This window comes from Tremella mesenterica, assembly GCF_000271645.1.
Source record: "Tremella mesenterica DSM 1558 unplaced genomic scaffold TREMEscaffold_10, whole genome shotgun sequence".
NCBI lineage: Eukaryota > Fungi > Basidiomycota > Tremellomycetes > Tremellales > Tremellaceae > Tremella > Tremella mesenterica.
The window spans coordinates 179,745-199,923 of NW_006711234.1; the positions used below are offsets into that span (position 1 = coordinate 179,745).

Genomic DNA, 20,179 nt, shown 5'->3' on the forward strand with positions numbered 1-20,179 from the left:
CAACGGGGCGGATGATGATGTAATGCGCTTTTAAGGCAGGGCAGACGTCTCCCTATACTATAGGAAACAAGTATGTATTACAAGGGTAATTTTTTTCTTATCAATAACACTGCTTGGCATTTAAAAGTATAAATTTTGACTACTGACGAAGGCGGGCAAAACGTAGGGACTTCCCCTGCCTATTATTGCCCAATGGTGACATCACCCGAGCGTCTTTCAACAAGATTCATAATATAATCTCAACTAATCAATAGTTGGCAGAATCCGGACGGACCAGATTGTCAGAATTTCTTCTCATGACTACCAGCATGAAAGGGGGAGGAAGGAAGGGGCATGAATTCTTTCTTCTCCTATATTTCCAAAGTCAACAGGCAGCAATCACAATGCTCTGTCAAGCGGTATGTGGTTTGGCACCGTAGACGGACACTGTACACAGTTGATAGTCACAAGATTAAACTGTACACTGTCAAACATAGTTCAAACTCTCTTGTCATGGCTTCCATCTTACCTACTGTCCCAACATATACATAGGATCATACCATGTCAAAGAATGCCATTCCTCACAGCTTTGGCATTGATACAGTCATAGTCGGGATGAGCGCTCTCAGCTGTTCTTCTTCCTCTTCTCGAGAATCGACATTTGGGTCAATTGTTATCACCATTGTACCTTTGCAATTTTTCTGTAGGGAATTCATTGAAGTCAGTTGAGGATATGATCCACCATGGTTTGTCATCCTGCCAATAAGCATTTGGCACCGGAGCCATCCATCCAGTGATAGTACGAACAGGGCTGGTTGTTTGAAGGAGATCTGTTTGGATTGTACCTTCCCATAGATTTATCTCTACCCCGGACAGAGCCCAAGAGGCGTTCAAGGACCGTTCTACTTGCTTGGAAGCGTCGACATCCCTCTCGGAGGGGTCAAGATCTTCCTCAGAAATGTCAACATTTACATTTCTGATCAAGTTATGTTCCTCTGATTCCTCCTGGAAGGTACTGTTGGGATCATCTCGATTAGTAATACGTATGACCGCCCATGCAGTCGAGCCAGGTTTACGTATTTCGATTGCGCTACAAGGTCCCATATACCTCGCCTTCAAGCTAAACTTGGAATCTGAGTTCTTTCTGATGTCGGTCACGATCTTCACAAGTCTATTGGCAGAGTCTGATATCAGCACGTACCATTACCATATCGCTTACGATGTAAAAGCTTCTCAGACATTGTGTTAATTGACTCGACTGTCATGTTGTCACTTGATAGTCAATCAAATTAGGGATCGCGTCACTACGGTCTCGTTTACGTACTCTTGCAACTATGAATCTCATCCCCCAATAAGATTGATAAGGTGCGGGTGGATACGGAGACGGATGAAAGGTTGAAGTTAGCCTACCTCGGTGAACCCTGAGTCATCCCCGGGTCTCGGTGATGGAGAAGAGAAGAAGGAGGTAGACAGGAAATACTTCGGGAGGAGAGCTGCATGGAAGGAGAGACCTGAAACAAAGGATAAGGAAGACTAGTAAGTAAGTAGAGAAATATTAGGGCATCTAAAAGTCGAGTAAGATGGGGTGATGATATTTGAGGAAGCGTGATGATTGCTGATGTATCGGCAGAAGCATTGTTTGTTCATTTTCTAAAGGGTAGGAGGAGGAACAAATCACAATCGGCAGCTGGTTCGGCCGATCCTTTCAACGTCCAGGCCAATGTCCAGCTTCGAAATGAGCTTGCTATCGAAAGATAGACATCTTGTAGCTTGTTGGCCGGTAGTATCCCTTCTTTCAGTGAGTAGGTCAGATCTGGGAGACGTTGTTACGTGACCGACGGAAGTCGTGAGACCTTGAAGCTGCACGAATCTTCCATCCATCTTGCTAAGAGCCATGACGCTTCGAAGCGTCACGGCTTTGGTCCGTCACGTAACACGATCTCGTCTCTCTGTACAGGCATCTCTCCCTGAAATGAATTAGGTGGACAACACCACCGCATCTCAAGCACCCCACATGAACAAGAGGCGTGTCGTTATCTAGAGGTCGTGTCACTCTTCTGACAAGCAAGCGCAGCAACACTTCAGCATCTCATCATGTCATCATTCATCACTATATCTCTGAAAACAAGACATGTGATGTCCTTTACATGGCCTCGTGGGGTGAAGACCTCCTCATCTCAGAGCTTTGACATTGGCACTACTGAACAAAAGGAGGGCACTGACATGTTTACCACCCCCTGAACCGTTTTCAAGTCGTCAGGTTCAAGCTTGCGAGTCGGATCCATCTCAAACCGCATCATTTCAGCGTCTTGTAATATGGCCATGGTCAGTGTTGGGCATACAACAATACAGGACAGCGAATTAGGATCTCCGAGCTTTGAACAGGGGATCATAACCCCATGGAGAATCGGATGGTAGTGGCTTTTCTTCAGAAACTCGGGATACTGGTGATGACCGGGTGATATGCCAATGGTGATATCCAGTAGTAAATCCCCTTCTTTGTCATTGTCCACTGTGTGCGCAGTTGTATTACCCAATCCGTCTAGATATGTGGATAGGGCTCTAAGATAGATAATCTGTTCCGCCCACGGACCATTTGACCCCTCATCGGATGCGCCATTGTCGGTCACGCTTCCTTGAAGGATAGCAGGGATTGGAGATAATCCCGGTCGTAGAACGAGAGGGCGAGTATCACCGGGTAGGAGGATAATACTTGAACAGCCTATCATTTGTGTCACTGCACGGACAAGAGTCGAGGATACAGGAGGCGAGGATACAAGAGTCGAGGATACAGGAGTCGTGGGTTCATGAATCAAGTAAACAGATGCTTCCCAATCTTCAGTGTCTTCCATACTGGGAGCAGACGGACAAAGTGATATGGTGTGATATGAAAGTGGATAAAAGTGGTGAGATCAACCCAAGAGTCAAGTATTTAAATGCTCAGCGGACTCGGTTTGATGCCCGTGAGCCCGTCAAGAAAATTTCCCCATTGGTGATTTCTGGAAGGCCCATAAAGGGGATTTGTAGCTCAGTGTTGAGGTCTGAGGGGGGGGGGGGGGAGGGTACCGTGGGGAACCAAACTTACCCATCCATGTCCGGGTTGTGGGGGAAGGGGAAAGACAGGCCTGTGGGAGGGTATACACGCATGGGTACTCGGCCGAGGTTTGACGGCAAGTCAACAAGATCTATGGCCGAGAGCAGCGTGTGACAACCTGTTTCGTGCTATCGCCCGGATCATGTCAGAGGGGCTAATTTCGAAACTAGGTTGTCTGGGTGGAGTGATCTTCTCTTTTCCGCTCGTTGCAAAAGGGTCCGGCTCGTATGCCCTCATTTCAACCCGGATGAAACAAAGTGGATGGGGTTTTGAATAAAGAGATGAGTCAATCTTCTCTAGTCTTTGATAGTCTTTCCCATGTCATCAATAAATCTGCATACATACATTGCCGTCTGCATGACTTAGCAGTAAGAAGATTAACCTCCTGAAGTGTAGCAGTATGTCAACAATGCATGGTGGAAGACAGACAGGTCTCTCTGTCTGTAGTGGGCACTCTCGTCTAATCTCATGGTGGGAAATCCTAGATGGGAGGAACCTCAGCCCCGATATTGTTGTGCCTTCTGGCAATCTGTGCAACTCCAGTTTGCAAAAGCAAGATTTTCACTCAACAATCTAGGTGTGCTCATCAGCCATTATTGCTTAGCTGTGTGAGCACATCATACAGTAAGCGCAGTTTGATTGCATGATCTTCGTGCCAATCCGATTCCTGCAGTTCTTCGGTCGGTCTGATAACAATTCGACTGACATTCCGGGTTTGCAACATGGTCAGCAAAGAAAGACTGGAAACAGCTGTGTTGAAGCTTGAAGCATTGTCCCCCAATTGGAGCATTGTTCCCGTTTCAATACTCGTACTGCTGTCATCATGATATATTTCCAGACGGACTGTGTAGAGTCCTTGCTTGGAAATGATCTGGCGGAAGAACGAAAAATGTAGGATAGATACTTGGGGGGAAATCACAGTCTCACTTTGAGCTTCTTCATTCAGGTGGGTGTTGCCTGGATGGATTGAGAGGAAATACGGGACAGGCTTACGACTGGTTGAATGTGATGATCCACGATGGAAAATTTGACTTCCGCCCATCAGACGGTTGATGAGGGTGAAGCCTATCCTCTTCATTTGGAGTTGGGCATTGGTGTCAGTAGTAAACAAGGGGAGCGGACCGCTTATGAGATTGATGGAGAACCATTGAGTAGCCTTCGGTTCATGACTGCTTGATCCTGCGTGTATCTCATGGATAGGATCGAGAGCCATCTCTTGGACGTGAGGTTGAAGTCGTGTGACAAATTTGAAGGGACAAGCTTGGGCACTTATCTTCCTGCAATCCACCCGTTTCAAAACCCGCACTTTGGAGATGCATTCCTTCCATTCATGATGGTCTAAATCCTCCCACGATTTCGGGGCCCCGAGAGTGCTAGTCTGAACGATGTGGTCCGTACTCGGCCGTTGGGCCGCAAGCTCCGTGCGCGAGCATTTCCTACTTCATCTCACTTCTCACTCCCATCCCGCTTGCCAAGGAGAGCAAAAAAGCAGCCCGTGAACATGATTCCTTCTGCTGTACATGCTAAAGAAGTCCCAAAACCTAGAACTTTCTTGAGACAGTAAGGATGGAGGGTAGAAAGAGTTGAAATCAAACGATTAGTAATGCATAAAGAAAGACATGAGCGAACAAACGAGGAGAAAGGTTTCAACGAGCATAGCTTATTTGATACCTTCAACACAAAGATGCACCCAGACTAGATGACCTTGTTTACACAAACTTGCCAAGAACAGGGACAGGGGATAGATAACCCTCATTCTGTCACCAATGATAGGAACAGAGGAAAGATGGGGCAGAAAGTCCTAGCACCTCATAGCAGGAGGCATCCAAGAGTGTCACGTGACGGATGGAAAGCATGACGCTTTGAAGCGTCATGGGGGTCAGCATGACAGGGAGAAGATCTGTTAGGTGCCGTACGGAAGATGTGCCACTTCGAAGTGTCATGGGTCTGACCGTGCCAGACTGAAGATGTGACCCACAGAAGAAGGATCACTATTTTATGGGAAACACTTGCAGGTCTAAAACAACTTCACAGCTGTAATAAGATGGTCCTCATCTGTTCTCTGTCAAAAAGAGGAGGGAGTAGCTTATCAGATGCTTGCGCTTTTCACCACACAAGATGAAGATTTCTGCACCAGATCTCTTCCTCCCATGCATGTATTTGCCAGATTTCTTGTGGTAGTCTCCTTATAATCACTTTCAAGTATCATATGCGTGATCTACAGTCAGTCTTGGCCAGTGATGTTTGAAAAACTTCAAATCTTCTGAGCTGCATGACCCAGAAGATGTGACTCTTCAAAGAGTCATGGCTTCATCCTGTGCAGCTTTGAAGTGGCACGGATCTTCAGTCTGGCACATAAGGGGGTCTCAGGACCCTGCAGCTTCGAAGTGGCATGTTTTCCGTACAGCACCTAACAGATCCGTGTTACTTCAGAGTGTCACAGGTCAAGGTCATGACACTCCAAAGGGTCATGGATTCTTGACCATGACCCATTGAAAAATCATTCCTTACCAGCAACCACTCATACTGACGGTCACACCACTGCCTAGGGGGATGTTTGAGGTGGTTAGCAGGTACTAGAACAATTCTGGACTTGAATTTCACCCTGCATGTGGTGAAAAGTGCACATCACTGGTCCTTAGCCGGTGTCACAAAGTGACAAGTCAGTTTGGTTAGAGTTGGATTTGGCTTGGGTATTTAACCAGCGACCGGCGGCTTGAAGTAACCGCCGGTTAATAGGCCTTTTAGCACAGTGGTTTAGGCCACTGTCTCTGAAGGGCACTGTTATATCGTGCATATGCTGGTTAGTATGTCTCGTGACAGCCGGTGCTGAAATCAAAGGGTCAATATGCATCCTGAGCCTGTCTGACTCAGTGGACATTGTACAGTCAGTCTTCAGCTACATAATCATGCATGAGGATCCGGTTTGAGAGATGCACAATTGAATCAAGATGGATTCTTCCATGCGTCATGTCGTTGGTCTGTCAACGGATACCCCCATGACGCTTCAGAGCGTCACGGCTTCCGTCCATTACCTAACAGATATCTGGCGGGTACTGTCACAAATATAAGGCCGATGACAATGAAGCCGCACTGATGTGTCTCAAACAGGGGGCAAACTCTCCATATGATGATGAAAGGCAACAATAAGTTTGATTAGAGAGCTAGAATCAGAGCTGACAATTGATCAGAGAGACAGAGAAAGAGACAGAGAGCTGGAACCATTATTCTTGTTGAGGACACGGCCGGAGACGTGCACCTCCGGAGCTGTATGGTTCAAAACCCCCCTCTTGGACACGGCCAGAGCGTTTTTGCTCTTATGATCCCCAAGCTCTCCACATACATAAATCACAGTACAGATATCCTGTGGTTCCATCTTCTGGACTCTTGGAGCCATGGTGGTCTGGCCCCACAACTTGAAATCTACAACACTGCAACAATTACCTATGATACATCACCATTGGAATCCCCCCTGGTCCAAGATATTGGCTGACCTTCTTGCCAGATACAGCATGTGATGATAAACAGCACTTTGATGGTTACCTTGTACACTTGTCTTAGCAGAGCATCTGCCCTTTGGAGTGACCAACACTGTCTTGTACGGTGTGGAGGATCTGTTATTGATGTTTCTCTGAATGGGAATGGCTAAAGGGAGTGTTCAGCTCTGGAGTGGTACATCTCTGGCTGGGAACAATCAGGTCCGTGGAGCTCAGGAGGTGCACGTCTCCGGCCGTGTCCCTAACATTCTCACAAACATCAGTTCTTCTCTTCCAAACTGACCGACGGACGACAAATTTCAGCTAAGTATGTTGTACTAGGGTGTCGACCTCTCACAGAGACAGGGTGGTCGTTGGTAAACTACCACTAACTACGCCGTAGTAATATGTTAGGGTGATAAACAATAAGATGATTGTCAATGGACTTAGCTAACTTTGCTGTGGTATGTTAAAAGGCTTGGTGGTAGCTCCCCCAAACTCGATGGTTGTAAGTAGCTACTGAATACATCTCTTGCTACTAACAACAATCGATATGTATAGATAGACGGTGTGAACATGCAAGAGACTGTGACGCCCAGAAACATCATGAGCTGCCCACCACTTGTGCCACTTTGAAGTGTCATGGACAAGATACTTGAGACAAGAGGTCTACAGAAAGTAACTGCTTCTACTGTCCTTGTATACTAACAATTGGAAAGGGAGTCCCATTGATTCAACACATCGAAGATGGACTGAATACAAGGTTGTGGAGAAAATGTAATAGTACTGGAACCAGGGCGACTCGGTTGCAGGTCGGATCGACTTCGGTGGAACTTCGTGGAAATCTAGGTGTCTCTGAAGTTATGTATGTGATGAATCGTGTCTCCTCTGCAATCAATGGGGCCAGAGAATGATATTGAAGAATCAGTTAAGTTGGTACTTTGCTGCTTATACCATATACTGTCAACAGGTACCTGTGATCCCATCTCTTCCTGCTGAAGCGTCTACGTACGTACTGACAGGTGAAAACCCAAACACGTTAGGGAAAATCTCAAAAGGGGAAAACCCGTCCCTACTGTAGCACTGCCTCCTGTTCTCGTTCTTCTCCATCCTAATCCATCGAGCTCGATGGATCTGCTTTGAGTTGTTGTTACCCCATAACAGAAAAGGAAAACAGAGACAGAGGAAGTAGCATTTGGTACATAGATTGAACTGCAAGGATGTTAGGAGGACGGATGGTATCTGAAGACAAGGAGAAGAAAGGTGACACGACTACTCAAGATTCCGGCAGCAAGATGAGTCTCCTATAGGGGTTCTGTCATGACCGGGTAGCAAGCCCGCGATCATAAACCGTCCTAAAAGGCTCAATATCAATTCTGCTAGTGAGAGCTGATCTTGCTATAATTACTGGTCGTGACAGGTTTCCAGTGAGAACAAGCAGATTCTTATTTTGCCTGAAGTAGGTTGTAGCACCTTCTTGAGTTTACTGTTCTCCATTTCAAGACTCTCGCTCAATCTACGTCTATTGCATCTTACCTGAAGGAACTGGTTTAGGATGTAGTCTACATACCTGGACAGACAATACTATTCAATACAAAGAGTCCGCAAGGGTCATAACATCAGATATTCCCAGATCCTTTGATGTTTGCAGGTACTGTAACAGTAGCTGCATGGCTGACCAATTTATGGTTTCTCCATCCTCAGTATTGTCGCTGGTTGGTTCTCCTCCTACAGGTGTCACTGTGATTTGCCAAGTATGTTTATTTCTTAGGATTTCCTTGAGGGATCGGCTTAGAAGTATAGTACGTGGGCCCTCAAAGTGAGTCCGCGGATAGGGCATGATCCAACCATCGTACAGCTGGCTGACCACCGAGCCCTCTTCTGTGACAGTTAAGACCGTTAGCTGAACACGGCCCGGACAGTAGCCGCTTGGCAAAGATATGCCTACTGGAATAGCTATATTTACACCAAGGTTCATTGGCATGAAGGAGATCGCCGCTGTTCATCAACTAAGAATTGTCCGTCAGTGACACCTACGGAATGAGGGGTCTCTTAATTCATGGACAGCATACGGCTGCAGGGGGGCTTCAGACTCTGTTGTGGTTGTATGTGAGCTTGTTTCTACGGGTTCCACCTCCTGAGACATGTAGAGGTTTACCAGAAGACAGGGGGCCATTCCCTGCTCTACTAACGTATCTTCGGATCGACTTGCTTTATTGTGATCACTCAAAACTTGAACTCCCCACTTGGTCATGAATAGTGACCACTCTGAATCCTCCGGTGGGGACTGTGCTATAGTAGGAGCCAATCCAGAACTCATATTAATGAGATCTGAAGATGATACACTTGATATGTTGTCAATGTAGGTGATATGAGGTGAATACAGGTGAGGAAAATGCAAGAGATTGGTATGTTCTTATGTAATTCCTCATCTTGAAATTTCGTCCCACGCCACTGGTCTTCCTCTCCAAACGACTCAATTCGCCTTCCGTCACTTGGTCATCAATGTCAGTTCAGGGTGTGGGAATGGGAGTGACTCCACCTGCTACTTTTGGAAAGAGTCAGCATGGGAAACTGTGGTATTCACATAATCTACCTTAAGGCAGTGTATCTGGTGGTCTCCATTCCATGAAAGTATAGAGCAGAGAGATGGACAAATAGTCACAACCTGCAAGTGCATGACCAACCGACATGCTTTACTCGTTTGAACCCATACTGTGGCAGAGCTCCCGCAACACTCTGATAGCTCTGATCAGCCCATCTGTATCACCTTTGTCTTGGTCAGGGGTGATTACTGCACTGAGAAAGCCGGCATCCGATAACTTGTCCAGATGAGCGCATGCAAGCACTGTTCGAGCTCCAGAAAGCTTGGAACGAGACCATGGGATCATGGCACCTTGATAGTGAGTGTCCTCAATGGTGCTTCCCACAGAGCAGCGGATAGTCACTGTCACTTTGTGAGGGATGTAATCAGCAGGTACCGAAGCTCCAAGTTTGAATCTAATGGTGAGGACAGCACTCAGAGGTAGCAATTGGATTTCATCTACTGATCAATCATGTATACGAGTCTACTGGACCTCCCACTCACCAGGTCTCCCATCTCTCAAATAAAGTGAGTGAACCGCTCTTCTGACGATACACACTTCTTGGAAACCCAAATCCTGTGATCCACTTTGTTGAGTTTGATCGTTCACTTTGAGCCTGACTGTCATTGATGGCTTGTAATTCATTGAAGCAAGTATCCTGCTTATTTTGTCCGTTTCCTCCTGTGAGAATACCGGTTGACTAGCCTGGGAATCGTTGGTGAGGGTCAAAACCCACTCAGGGGGATTTTTTGACGTGAATAGAGATGATCTATTCCAATCGTTGTCCATAAGATAACTCGGGATAAGTCTGGACTGGTGCTGTTCTAAACAAGTTGAACTTCACACACTTTGATTTTCCCACCTTGCAGTGGTACCTCCATTCTACGGTTGCCCCACCGGCCTTCCTCTTGCTTTTCCTCAACCCTGACGTCACCGATCACCGAAGTGACGTGTGGAATTGAAAGTCTTGCTCCACAATGTGAGGAGTTACGTCCTCGATGTATTGTTCCTAGAGTAGTCACTGTCTGCTCAGTAGGTAAGTGGAAGACGCCAAAGAGGCACGGACTACAGTACGAGTACGAGTACTATACTGTAATTCCTGTGGCATTCTGCAGTTAGTCACTGCGACTGCTATCAATCTCCAAGACGGGCTTTGGGCACCACAGCTCCTACTTGTGTGTCCCAGTCATGGCAGAGGCTGCAAATAAGGAGGGCTGACATTTTGCATGAGACCTCTGGTAGCCTCTGCCAAGCAGGTGTCAGAACTTTACTCAAGTATCTCCTCATGTTGCCAAACACCAATCCACCAACCACCAAACACGGCCTCGGACACCTTGAGTCCCTAGCATTGTTCCTCTCCATCCATAGTAGGCAACTGTAGCTACAACAAGACGCCATCTGTCATCTGCACAATGCAATGTGTCACGACTCGGTAAAGTCGTGACCCGTGATTCAGGGATTTTCATGTTTTTCGTATGATTTCATATGAACTCACCCAAATTCATACGATTTCATATGAACTCGCCCGAATTCATACGATTTCACACGATTTCACCTGAATTCATATGAAATGACCACAATTTCATACGAAATGACCACAAATTCACATGAATTCATACGAAGTCACCCAAAATCATACGAATGATTTGCGCATCAGAAGTCCCTTGGAAACGGATATAAGGAGGACATTTCTAGCTTGTAGTTTCTTCTTCTCAAGGATCAAAATATTATTTGCCACTCACAAAAGACCTCTTCTTGACATACTACTTACATCCGACACATTCCTCATCATCATTACCCCTGTCCACACCATCACACACACCCATATCGTCATCTCGACCTGCCCCGATCCTTCGCAAGTCACTTTAGTCGTCCGACCACATCACAAGTCTACGGACAACATACTAACCGTCGTTGTCCAAGCTAACTAAACAGTTGCAGTCCACCTGTCTCTGATCCATTGAGGTCTGTCAAGGACAGGACCGTGACACAATGTGATCATACACCTACCAGGTCTCAGACAGGTAGTCCCCGTAAAAACTATGAGACAGAGCCTCACGCAGGAGCAGCAGCTCAATTCCCTCAGGTGTTTGAGGATCACAAACTGAGACTGTTTCATTGGGTTCGATCACGAGCTCAAACAGTCCATTGGTTGAAAAGATCTCCGGCAGACGGCGACTGGCAAGAGCCACACATGGTTCTGCAGAATTATGGCGTGGCAAAGGAATTAGCATGCCCGTCTCCCATGTCAGGTTGTAGTTGCGGCGGTCCCCCAAAGAAACCTTGTAAAGAGTTTGAGATGCTGAGAGGGAAGGGGGGATGTTGGGGAAGGCTATTGGGAGGACAAATACATTGTTACTTTCACCTTGGTCTACTTGGGGGGTTGGATGGTTATAGTTATCAGAACGGCTGTACAGGTGATGCAGACTAGGCTCTTTGTACCGATGATCCCTTCTGCAATCGCCATCAAGGTCATACTGGGTTACACAAGGTGACAAGTGCACGCTCCAGTACTTTTTGAACCCCATTGTAACGGTACTGGAAACACGATGACTAAGTCGCAGGTTGGGTCGAAGTCGATGGAACTCTCGTGGAAATCTATGTATCTCTGGTGCTAATGGGTCGTGTCTCCTCTGCAATCGATGTAGCCAAAGAATGATATTGAAGAATCAGCAAAGGTGGTACTTTGCTGATTGTACTATATACTTGTCTACAGGTATTCGTGTCCTCTCTCAGTCCTACTGCAAGCGTCTATGTACATACTCGGACAGGTGAAAAACCGCTTTTGAGCAAACCCAGTGGGGAAATCTCGAAAAGGGAAAACCCGTCCCTACCTACTGCAGCACTGCCTCCAACTCTCGCCGTTTTCCTTCCTAATCCGTCGAGTTCGATGGATGTCCCTCGAGTCGTGTTACTCCGTAACAAGTTTCCCCCCCTGTCTCAAGGATCCTCGCCGAGGATCCTGAATCCTGTAACCAGGTGATTCACATGGATTGCTCTGAGACACCTTTGATTGCGCCCTTACGTCACACCCACGCTAGCGTGACGGTTGCCATGAAACGCGTCACCCGCACGGACCTCCACTGTGATCGAGAAATTACTGACCAAGTTCTTTTCCCTCCTCTTTCTCTTCTTTCCTCCTCATTCCTTCTTTTCCTCTTGTTCGTCGCTCTTTTTACTTATCTATCAACATCCATCCATATCTTACTCATCTCTTAGAGAATCCATCAAATCTTTTCCTGTTTGTAAGCATGTCTAAGCGTACTGTAAGCAATTCTCTTCGAATTCGATGTACTTCCTCCTATCTCTCACCGGCTGACGAGATTAGTTGTCCCCTTCTATCTCCTCTCGTCAAACTCAGGCCTCTACTGCGGCCATTCTTCCCAACGTCGACCCCGAACTCCTTATGCGTCATACGAAAAGGATGAGGATCTCCTCTCAAGCTCCAGCCCCTTCTCAACCTCCATTGGTTGATGCTTCTCGTAGGGCTCTGGACACCATTAAGGATCGATATCAATCCGGTCCTTCTCGTACTCAACAATCACCTTCTCTCGATGACGCGATTATCGAGCAATTCCTCGACCTCGACGGTGGGGCAGGGCCATCTGCCACCGGTGAGAACCCATCTCCCGCTAAGTCCGTCGAATCCGAACACGGTACCATCGTCGAGAATTAAAATTCTCCTGGTAATAAGTCCCCTGTGCCACCCTCTGAACATTTAGACGGGCTTGACGATGTTCCCCCCGAACTCGAAATCATTTTTCGCGCTCCTCGCAAGGTTTCCGCTAATGAAGAACTTGCCAAGGCTCTGGACGCTCGAAAAGACTCGGAAATCGGTGAGGTCTCTATCGAATTCTGTGCGTTTCTGACTCGTTAGCCACTCTCTGGGCCAAAATGTCCTTTTCCTCCGTTCGTATCGCTTTGAAGAACGAAGCCCTGGATCGTTTTCGCGAGACTGGCTCCCTCAATCTTACTGCGAAATGGTTTAGGAATGCTGTGAGCTTCTTCTTTTCCGAATTCTACCGATTTCTAACTGTTAGCTCAATCGTTTGGCCCAAGGTTGGCGACTCCGCAACAAGAATGGTGCTGCCGCCCGTCTCGAGGGTGAGCTCTGCTCCGATTGCCAGCGTCGCCTCGATGGTGGAGAAGATTTTCGTGTCGGTTGTATCGGCCCTCGTGAGTCTTCTATTGATTCCTGTTCGATATTGATGCCATTCAGTTGGTGGTGTTTGTGGAGAGTGCTCTGCCAAGGGAACTTCAAAGTGTTCGGTCAAAAACAACAATCCCGAGGCCAAATTTCGCGAGGTATCTATCTTCTTCCTTCGAACTTGATCGATGTTGATGTCAAGGGTGTCACCGTTGGAGCTCAGACTGTCACCTCCAAGGTTACTTTCGTCCTGGAGCACGAACCCTGTGCTGTCTCGGCCCGTTATCGATCCCTTTCCTCCCAGGATCAATCCTCTTCTCTCACCCAACTCTCCGCTTACATCCACCTCTTTTCCTCTCTCCTTCTTCCTCTTCCCCCAGTACATCTGGGTCTCTACAAATCTCTTCATCTCATTCCTTCCGACTACACCCCTCCCTCTCCTTCTGAAACCTTGGATCATCTCACCTCTGCTGCTGATCCAACCGGATTGACTTCTTCTCAACCAGTCGCCGGTCCCTCCTCTTCTCCCCATACTCCTCTCCCCCGCAATGTCATTCGTATTCCCGCCTCGGTCCGTCGTCCCCGAGCCAATTCTACCGCCTCCAACTTCTAGTGTGTTTTATATCTCTCTATACGTAGCCATATTTCCTGTGTATGTATTTATTTCCCAATAAATTCCGTTGATTTTGATCGAATTCTCACTTTCTTCTGGGGTCCTTTTTTCTCCGTTCCAGAAATTCACCAAAAACGGCCAATTCTTCTACATTTTCTCGTGGTTCCCAGTCATAGGCCGCATTCCCTGTGTATCCTAACCATTTCACCTTGAATTCCTCCTTTCCTCGTCGAATTCTGCTGTCCACAATTGCTTCCACATGGAATTCCTCCTGGCCGTTTATTACTACAGGTGGTGGGGGTTGTATCTGTCGATCTGGTATCATGTCTTTAGGATATGGTTCCAACAGCGTCACATTGAAGACATTGTGCACCTTCATTGATGGAGGTAGATCCAATTCGAAAGCATTTTTTCCGACCTTCCTTATGATTTTAAACGGGCCAACATATTTTGCCTCTAATTTTCGACTGGGTCTTTCTGTAGTAAGGTATTTCGTACTTAGTAGCACCTGTTCTCCTTCTCTGAATTCTTCTGGTATGCTCTTATGCCTCCTGTTGTAATATTCCCCACTAATTTCGTTGGCCATCCTGACCTGTTCTTGAACAGCCGTATGCAATTCTCCCATATCTCTCCATTTCTTCTCTAACTTGTTTGACTTCGATCGAATATCGTGCGAATGGATGTCGTAATGTGGCACATAGCCATAACATGCTTCGAACGGACACAACCCATGACTGCTATGCGGAGAGCAGTTATAAGCAAATTCAGCAATTGGTAGAAGTTGATCCCAATTGTCCATGTTGTAGTTCACATACATTCCAAGTAGGATTTCCATCTGTTGGTTCACTCGTTCAGTCTGGCCGTCTGTTTGAGGATGATATGCAGTTGAATATAGGTTCTTTATTCCCAGGAATTGACATATTTCCTTCCAAACCTCTGCTGTAAACTGGGTTCCCCTGTCTGATACGATTGTTCGAGGTACCCCATGCTTTGAAAAGATCTCCTTGATGTATATGTCAGCCACCTTGTTTGCTGTTAGTCCGGTTGTGCATGGAATAAATCGAGCCATCTTGCTCAATCGATCCACTATTACTAGAATTGCGTCGAATTCAGTCGACTTCGGCAAAGGCCCTACCATGTCCATCGAGATATCTGTCCACGGGAGTGTGGGCACCGGCAATGAGACTAGATGTCCGTATGGTTGATGTCGATGAGTCTTATGTCGGTTACAGATTTCACATCCTTTTACGTATTTCGCGATATAATCGTCTAAATGGGGCCAATAATAATCCTCTTTGATCATAGTGATGGTTTTGTCTCTTCCTGGGTGTCCTACTAATATTGAATCGTGTCTTGCTCTCATTACTTCTAATCTTGCTTGTCCCTCTGGTATGACTACTCTATTCTTGTACAAGAGCAATCCGCTTTGAGTCCATGATACCACTGGTGTCTCGTTGCTAATCTGTGTCTTCTGTGTGTCCTGTGTGCTATGTGTCTGTGTGTCCTGTGTGCTATGTGTCTGTGTGTCCTGTGTGCTATGTGTCTGTGTCAATTGCAGTCCTAGTCGTCGTATGTTTGCTATGTCTTCTGAGTCTTTGAGTCCGTTTTTGATGAGTCCAAATAATGAGTCTTCTCGGATTGCTCCTCTTACTATGTGTCTGGTTTCTGAGTCTATCGAATTCGATCCATGTTTCTCGTATGTTGGTAGTAATTGTAGCCAGTTTCCTTTGTTTAGATCTGGGTCCTTACTACTTCCTTTTCCCGGGTGATAATCCCCTCGTCTTGTTAAAGCATCTGCTCCCCCATTTTTGCTACCTGGTCGATAAGTGATCTCTATGTTGAAGTCTCCTAATATTTCCAGCCACCTCATTTGTCTTCGATTCAGTTGTCGCTTACTTTGGAAGTACTCCAGGTTCTTGTGATCCGTAATGACCTTTATGACATCACTACTGTTCGCCAAGTATGGTCTCCATGCTACCAAGCAGTCCACAATGGCTAGTAGTTCCTTCTCTCCCACTGTGTAGTTTAATTCGCAGGGTGTCATTGCTCGAGACCAATACGCAACCGGATGAAGTTCCGTGGTCCCTTTTATCGATGGATGAGCGAACCTTTGGGACGCTATTGCACCTATCGCACAGTCAGATCCATCGGTTTCGATCCAGGTTGGTCGGGTTCTGTCGAAATGTCGAAGTACCGGTGCTGTCGTGAAAGTTTTCTTCAAGTTTTCAAAAGCTTTTTGACATTCCTCTGTCCAATTCCAAGCCTGATCCTTCCTGGTTAGACGGGTAAGAGGACCCACAATATGTGAGAATCCTTTGATGAACCGTCGATAGAAATTGGCAAATCCTAGGAAAACCTGAGTATCTCGGACTGTCATTGGTTCTCCCCATTCTAGAATGGCTTTCACCTTGTCTTGATCCATTTCGATCCGTTCGTGTCCGATTACATACCCCAAAAACTTTACTTCGTTGCAACTCCATTCACACTTCCTCGGGCTAACAACCAAGTCGTTTTCAAGTAATCGGTCTAATACCTTTTGGACAATAATCTGATGGTTTTCAATCGTGTCTGAGTATACCGTGATGTCGTCTATGTAAACTACCACTCCTTCATCTAACAGGTCGTGGAACATGTCTTGCAGGAAGTTTTGAAATGTGGCTGGTGCGTTGCATAATCCATCCCTTAGAACAGTGCTCTCAAAGCTACCGTATCGTGTTCGTAGAGCAGCTTTATGTTCATCTCCTTCTTTTATTCGGACTAACTGATAGGCCCCTTTCAGGTCGAGTTTGGTAAACACCTTTCCCAATTGGAGTCGATCGAGTAAGGTCGAGATAAGTGGCATTGGGTACGAATCCTTGATGGTTACCTTGTTAAGTGCCCGGTAATCTGTAACTACTCGATAGGGAATGACTCCTTTCTTGGGGACCAGGAATACTGGGGACCCATAGGGCGATTTACTTCTTCGCAGATGTCCACTAGTTAGTCCATCATTGATCCACTGCTTCAGGAAAGCATCCCCATGCTCGTCCAGCTTGTAGATTGGTCCTGGTTTCAGTTCAGCCCCTGCTACTAATTCGATCTCGTGGTCACATTCTCTTCTTGGTGGTAGTCTTCTTGCTCTTTCTACCTTGAATAATTCGAGGTACTGGTGCCATTGTGTCGGTATGATTTGTCGTAATTCCTCCTCACTCATTTCGTCCTCCCCTTTCTCCAGTGTTGCTCCTCTTATTAATCCTTCCTCCAATCTTGGATATTTCCAACCAGTATCTCGTCCAATTCCGTCGAATTCGATCAGTCCTTTTCCACAATCGATCCTTGCCCTAAACTGTCTCAAGAAATCTAGTCCTACTAGTACTTCTGGTCCTTCGTATGCCATAACATCCAGTCGAGTTGCAATCCTGGGTCCTTTTCCTAGATCTAATTCTGCTTCTACATATTCGGTCACTAAAGTCGCGGTAGTTCCATCCAGGAACCTAATTTTTCGTGGTACCTGATATTGTTTCTTTGGGAATAGATGGTATAATGGACAGGCCGGCTGCACATACCTTCCTGTAGCCCCGGTATCGATTAACATTCCAATCTGTAGGGTATCTTTCTTTGTTTGTATTTTTATATATATTATGGCCGAGTCATTACTGAGATCTATTGGTATTTGAATTCTCTGCGATCCGGGTAGATCCTGGCCGCAAGTGGTCGCATCACTTAGGCCAGGTAGTCGTTTCCCTCTTCTTCAAAGGTCACCGCCATTCCTCGAACTAATGGCCCTTTGGATCCAGTTGGGATCGAGTTCGATCCACTAGGAATTGGTGAGCTATGCGGATTTGGGGATCCCCTAGTACTGTTTCTCGTGTTTCCTCCATTCGGACAGTTGTTGGCATAATGTTCTGGACTTCTACATTTGAGGCAGCGTCGGTTCTCTCTTCTCCAGTTCATTTCGTTCTCGCTGAGGCGTCCCCCATCCTCAGTCCATGTGACCGGAGGGTCGCTGGGTAGGCCAAAGTTCATCATCCCTGGTTTTCCACCTGGCAAAGGTCCTCTACCGGTCGGTTGTGAGTGGCGTTCTACCGGGTGGAGCGGATTCGTATCCAATCGCATTGAATTCGATCGAGGAGGAAGCCAGGTTGTCTCATTTTTGCGTCTAGCAGCCCATCGATTTGCTGCAATCATCGTTTCAGCCATGCGTTGATTCTCTTCGGTCCCAATGACATGTTGTTTGAAGTAGATCCAATCCGATTTGGTTCGAGGATCGGTGTTATTTACCACTACGACCTTCAGTAGTTCTTCCTTTAGACCCTGTATGGCTGAAGCGATCTTCATTGCGTCTGGTACCTTCCCAAGATGAGTAGACCACAGTTCGAAGTTCGCAAAGTATTCTGCTGCGGTATCGGTCTGTCGTAACTCCTGTAACTTTCGCATAGCCGTACCTGCCATGTTACTGTCTCCAAATTGAGTTCGTAAGTGCTGAACGAATTTGTCGTAACTATCTAGCCATTCGGTCAAATTCCATATACTTGGATTGGTTATGGCCGGGGTCAGAAGCATTTGAGGAGTTCCTCGAAGATACCCGTACATGAACAGGATCTTTCTCCGATCCGTAGAATACTCGACTCCTTTGAATTCAAAGTTCATGTGGCAGGCCGCCAAGAAATTGTCGAGTTCGCCTCGTTCCCCACTGAAAGTGGGTGGATCTGCACACCGGGTCCTTCCCCATCGTTCGTTGCGGACAGGGGTTTCTTCTAATGTGGGTTTACTTTCTTCGAATTCGATCGTAGTCGACCTCTTTGGCGTAGATTGGTTCTGTCGGTCAGCTTTTATCGTAGCTAATTCTTCCTTTAATGCATTCTGTTCCCTCTGTTGTGTAGTCATAATGGCTAACAATTGTGACAACTGCTGGGCTAAGTCGTTCAGCGGATCTGGGGCAGATGTGATAGGAAGAGAGTCATGTAAAACGGTACTTCTGGAGGAACTCGGTGGTGTATCGGTCTCTGGGGCCCGCCCTTCTTCCAAAGACTCCTCTCCAGGTATCATGTTGCGCGCTTTTCCCCTGGTAAGCATAAAATCCTTCTCTAATTCGACCCAAGGCGCGTAAGGCTGATTCTTCAACTTGTAACGGTACTGGAAACACGATGACTAAGTCGCAGGTTGGGTCGAAGTCGATGGAACTCTCGTGGAAATCTATGTGTCTCTGGTGCTAATGGGTCGTGTCTCCTCTGCAATCGATGTAGCCAAAGAATGATATTGAAGAATCAGCAAAGGTGGTACTTTGCTGATTGTACTATATACTTGTCTACAGGTATTCGTGTCCTCTCTCAGTCCTACTGCAAGCGTCTATGTACATACTCGGACAGGTGAAAAACCGCTTTTGAGCAAACCCAGTGGGGAAATCTCGAAAAGGGAAAACCCGTCCCTACCTACTGCAGCACTGCCTCCAACTCTCGCCGTTTTCCTTCCTAATCCGTCGAGTTCGATGGATGTCCCTCGAGTCGTGTTACTCCGTAACACCCATCCTTTCCCAGGGGTCACGGATGTGCAACTCAAAGTTTGGTACTGATGGGAAGCTGGCAATTCGAAGATCTAAGTCCCAATCATACTCATCCTCTTCCTCTTGTTCATTGTTGGAACTGGTGGGTGGATTCTGGTTGTTTTCACTCATAGCATAGGGAGAGAAGGGTGGCAAGATACTTCTCTTAACCCTTTTGAGCTCAGCACTCAGATTTTGTAGTCAAACAGTAGGCTTCCCTCCCTCCTTTCATTGAAAGCTCCACACACACCAAGACACTTAGGGCATCTTGCTTGAGAAAAGCCTGGACTAACTCCACAAGTGGCATGTTGCAACCTTCCCGTGCTACTCCTGGGGTCAATATGCCTGAAATAGTCTCCTGGAAGCTGCAGCAAAGGTTGTGCCATATGAGCATTTCACGAATGCAACCACTCTCACAACCCCATTACAATTTCCTTGTCCACCTGTTCAACCTCGTCCAGACTCTTTTTGAGGCCTCATGGACTCTGCCTTTGAACATGCGCTATCAGTATAGGTTATCACAAATCCTCAGACATACCAGGAAGCACGGAATTCCGCAGATTGGGAGGATTGAAGAATAGTGATGGAGGAGGAAATGTCAAAGATGAACAGATACGGTGTCTGGGAAGTCATCCCCAATGATGGACAGGGAACTCTGTCTGGGAAGTGTTGATACTCCGAAAATTGATGGGAACACCGGAAAGCCAAGCGCATACAAAGTGTCACGGCCGTCCAGTAACCTCTCTCTAACGGACCAACGGTTG

At 46.7% G+C, this 20,179-nt stretch overlaps 5 protein-coding genes across 5 annotated transcripts; 1 reads left to right on the forward strand and 4 right to left on the reverse strand.

Annotated features, from left to right (window-relative positions):
• Nucleotides 1-645: 645 nt before the first annotated feature.
• TREMEDRAFT_64088 (uncharacterized protein) lies at nucleotides 646-1,244 on the reverse strand (the record flags this gene model as incomplete). Its single annotated transcript, XM_007006402.1, has 2 exons — nucleotides 646-1,163; nucleotides 1,199-1,244. The coding sequence occupies 2 exons, from the start codon at nucleotides 1,242-1,244 to the stop codon at nucleotides 646-648; spliced, it is 564 nt and encodes a 187-aa protein (XP_007006464.1).
• Nucleotides 1,245-2,156: 912 nt separating this feature from the next.
• On the reverse strand, nucleotides 2,157-2,831 carry TREMEDRAFT_64089 (uncharacterized protein; the record flags this gene model as incomplete). The annotated part of the gene is made up of 1 exon (XM_007006403.1): nucleotides 2,157-2,831. The coding sequence occupies one exon, from the start codon at nucleotides 2,829-2,831 to the stop codon at nucleotides 2,157-2,159; it is 675 nt and encodes a 224-aa protein (XP_007006465.1).
• A 6,414-nt stretch (nucleotides 2,832-9,245) lies between these two features.
• On the reverse strand, nucleotides 9,246-9,923 carry TREMEDRAFT_64090 (uncharacterized protein; the record flags this gene model as incomplete). Its single annotated transcript, XM_007006404.1, has 2 exons — nucleotides 9,246-9,592; nucleotides 9,638-9,923. The coding sequence occupies 2 exons, from the start codon at nucleotides 9,921-9,923 to the stop codon at nucleotides 9,246-9,248; spliced, it is 633 nt and encodes a 210-aa protein (XP_007006466.1).
• Nucleotides 9,924-10,747: 824 nt separating this feature from the next.
• On the reverse strand, nucleotides 10,748-11,662 carry TREMEDRAFT_64091 (uncharacterized protein; the record flags this gene model as incomplete). The annotated part of the gene is made up of 5 exons (XM_007006405.1): nucleotides 10,748-10,825; nucleotides 10,877-10,897; nucleotides 10,957-10,985; nucleotides 11,044-11,057; nucleotides 11,145-11,662. 5 exons carry the CDS (start codon nucleotides 11,660-11,662, stop codon nucleotides 10,748-10,750), a joined length of 660 nt encoding a protein of 219 aa, XP_007006467.1.
• Nucleotides 11,663-12,385: 723 nt separating this feature from the next.
• Nucleotides 12,386-13,894, forward strand: TREMEDRAFT_64092 (uncharacterized protein; the record flags this gene model as incomplete). Its single annotated transcript, XM_007006406.1, has 6 exons — nucleotides 12,386-12,400; nucleotides 12,463-12,748; nucleotides 12,857-12,991; nucleotides 13,012-13,130; nucleotides 13,175-13,310; nucleotides 13,386-13,894. 6 exons carry the CDS (start codon nucleotides 12,386-12,388, stop codon nucleotides 13,892-13,894), a joined length of 1,200 nt encoding a protein of 399 aa, XP_007006468.1.
• Between the last annotated feature and the right edge of the window lie 6,285 nt (nucleotides 13,895-20,179).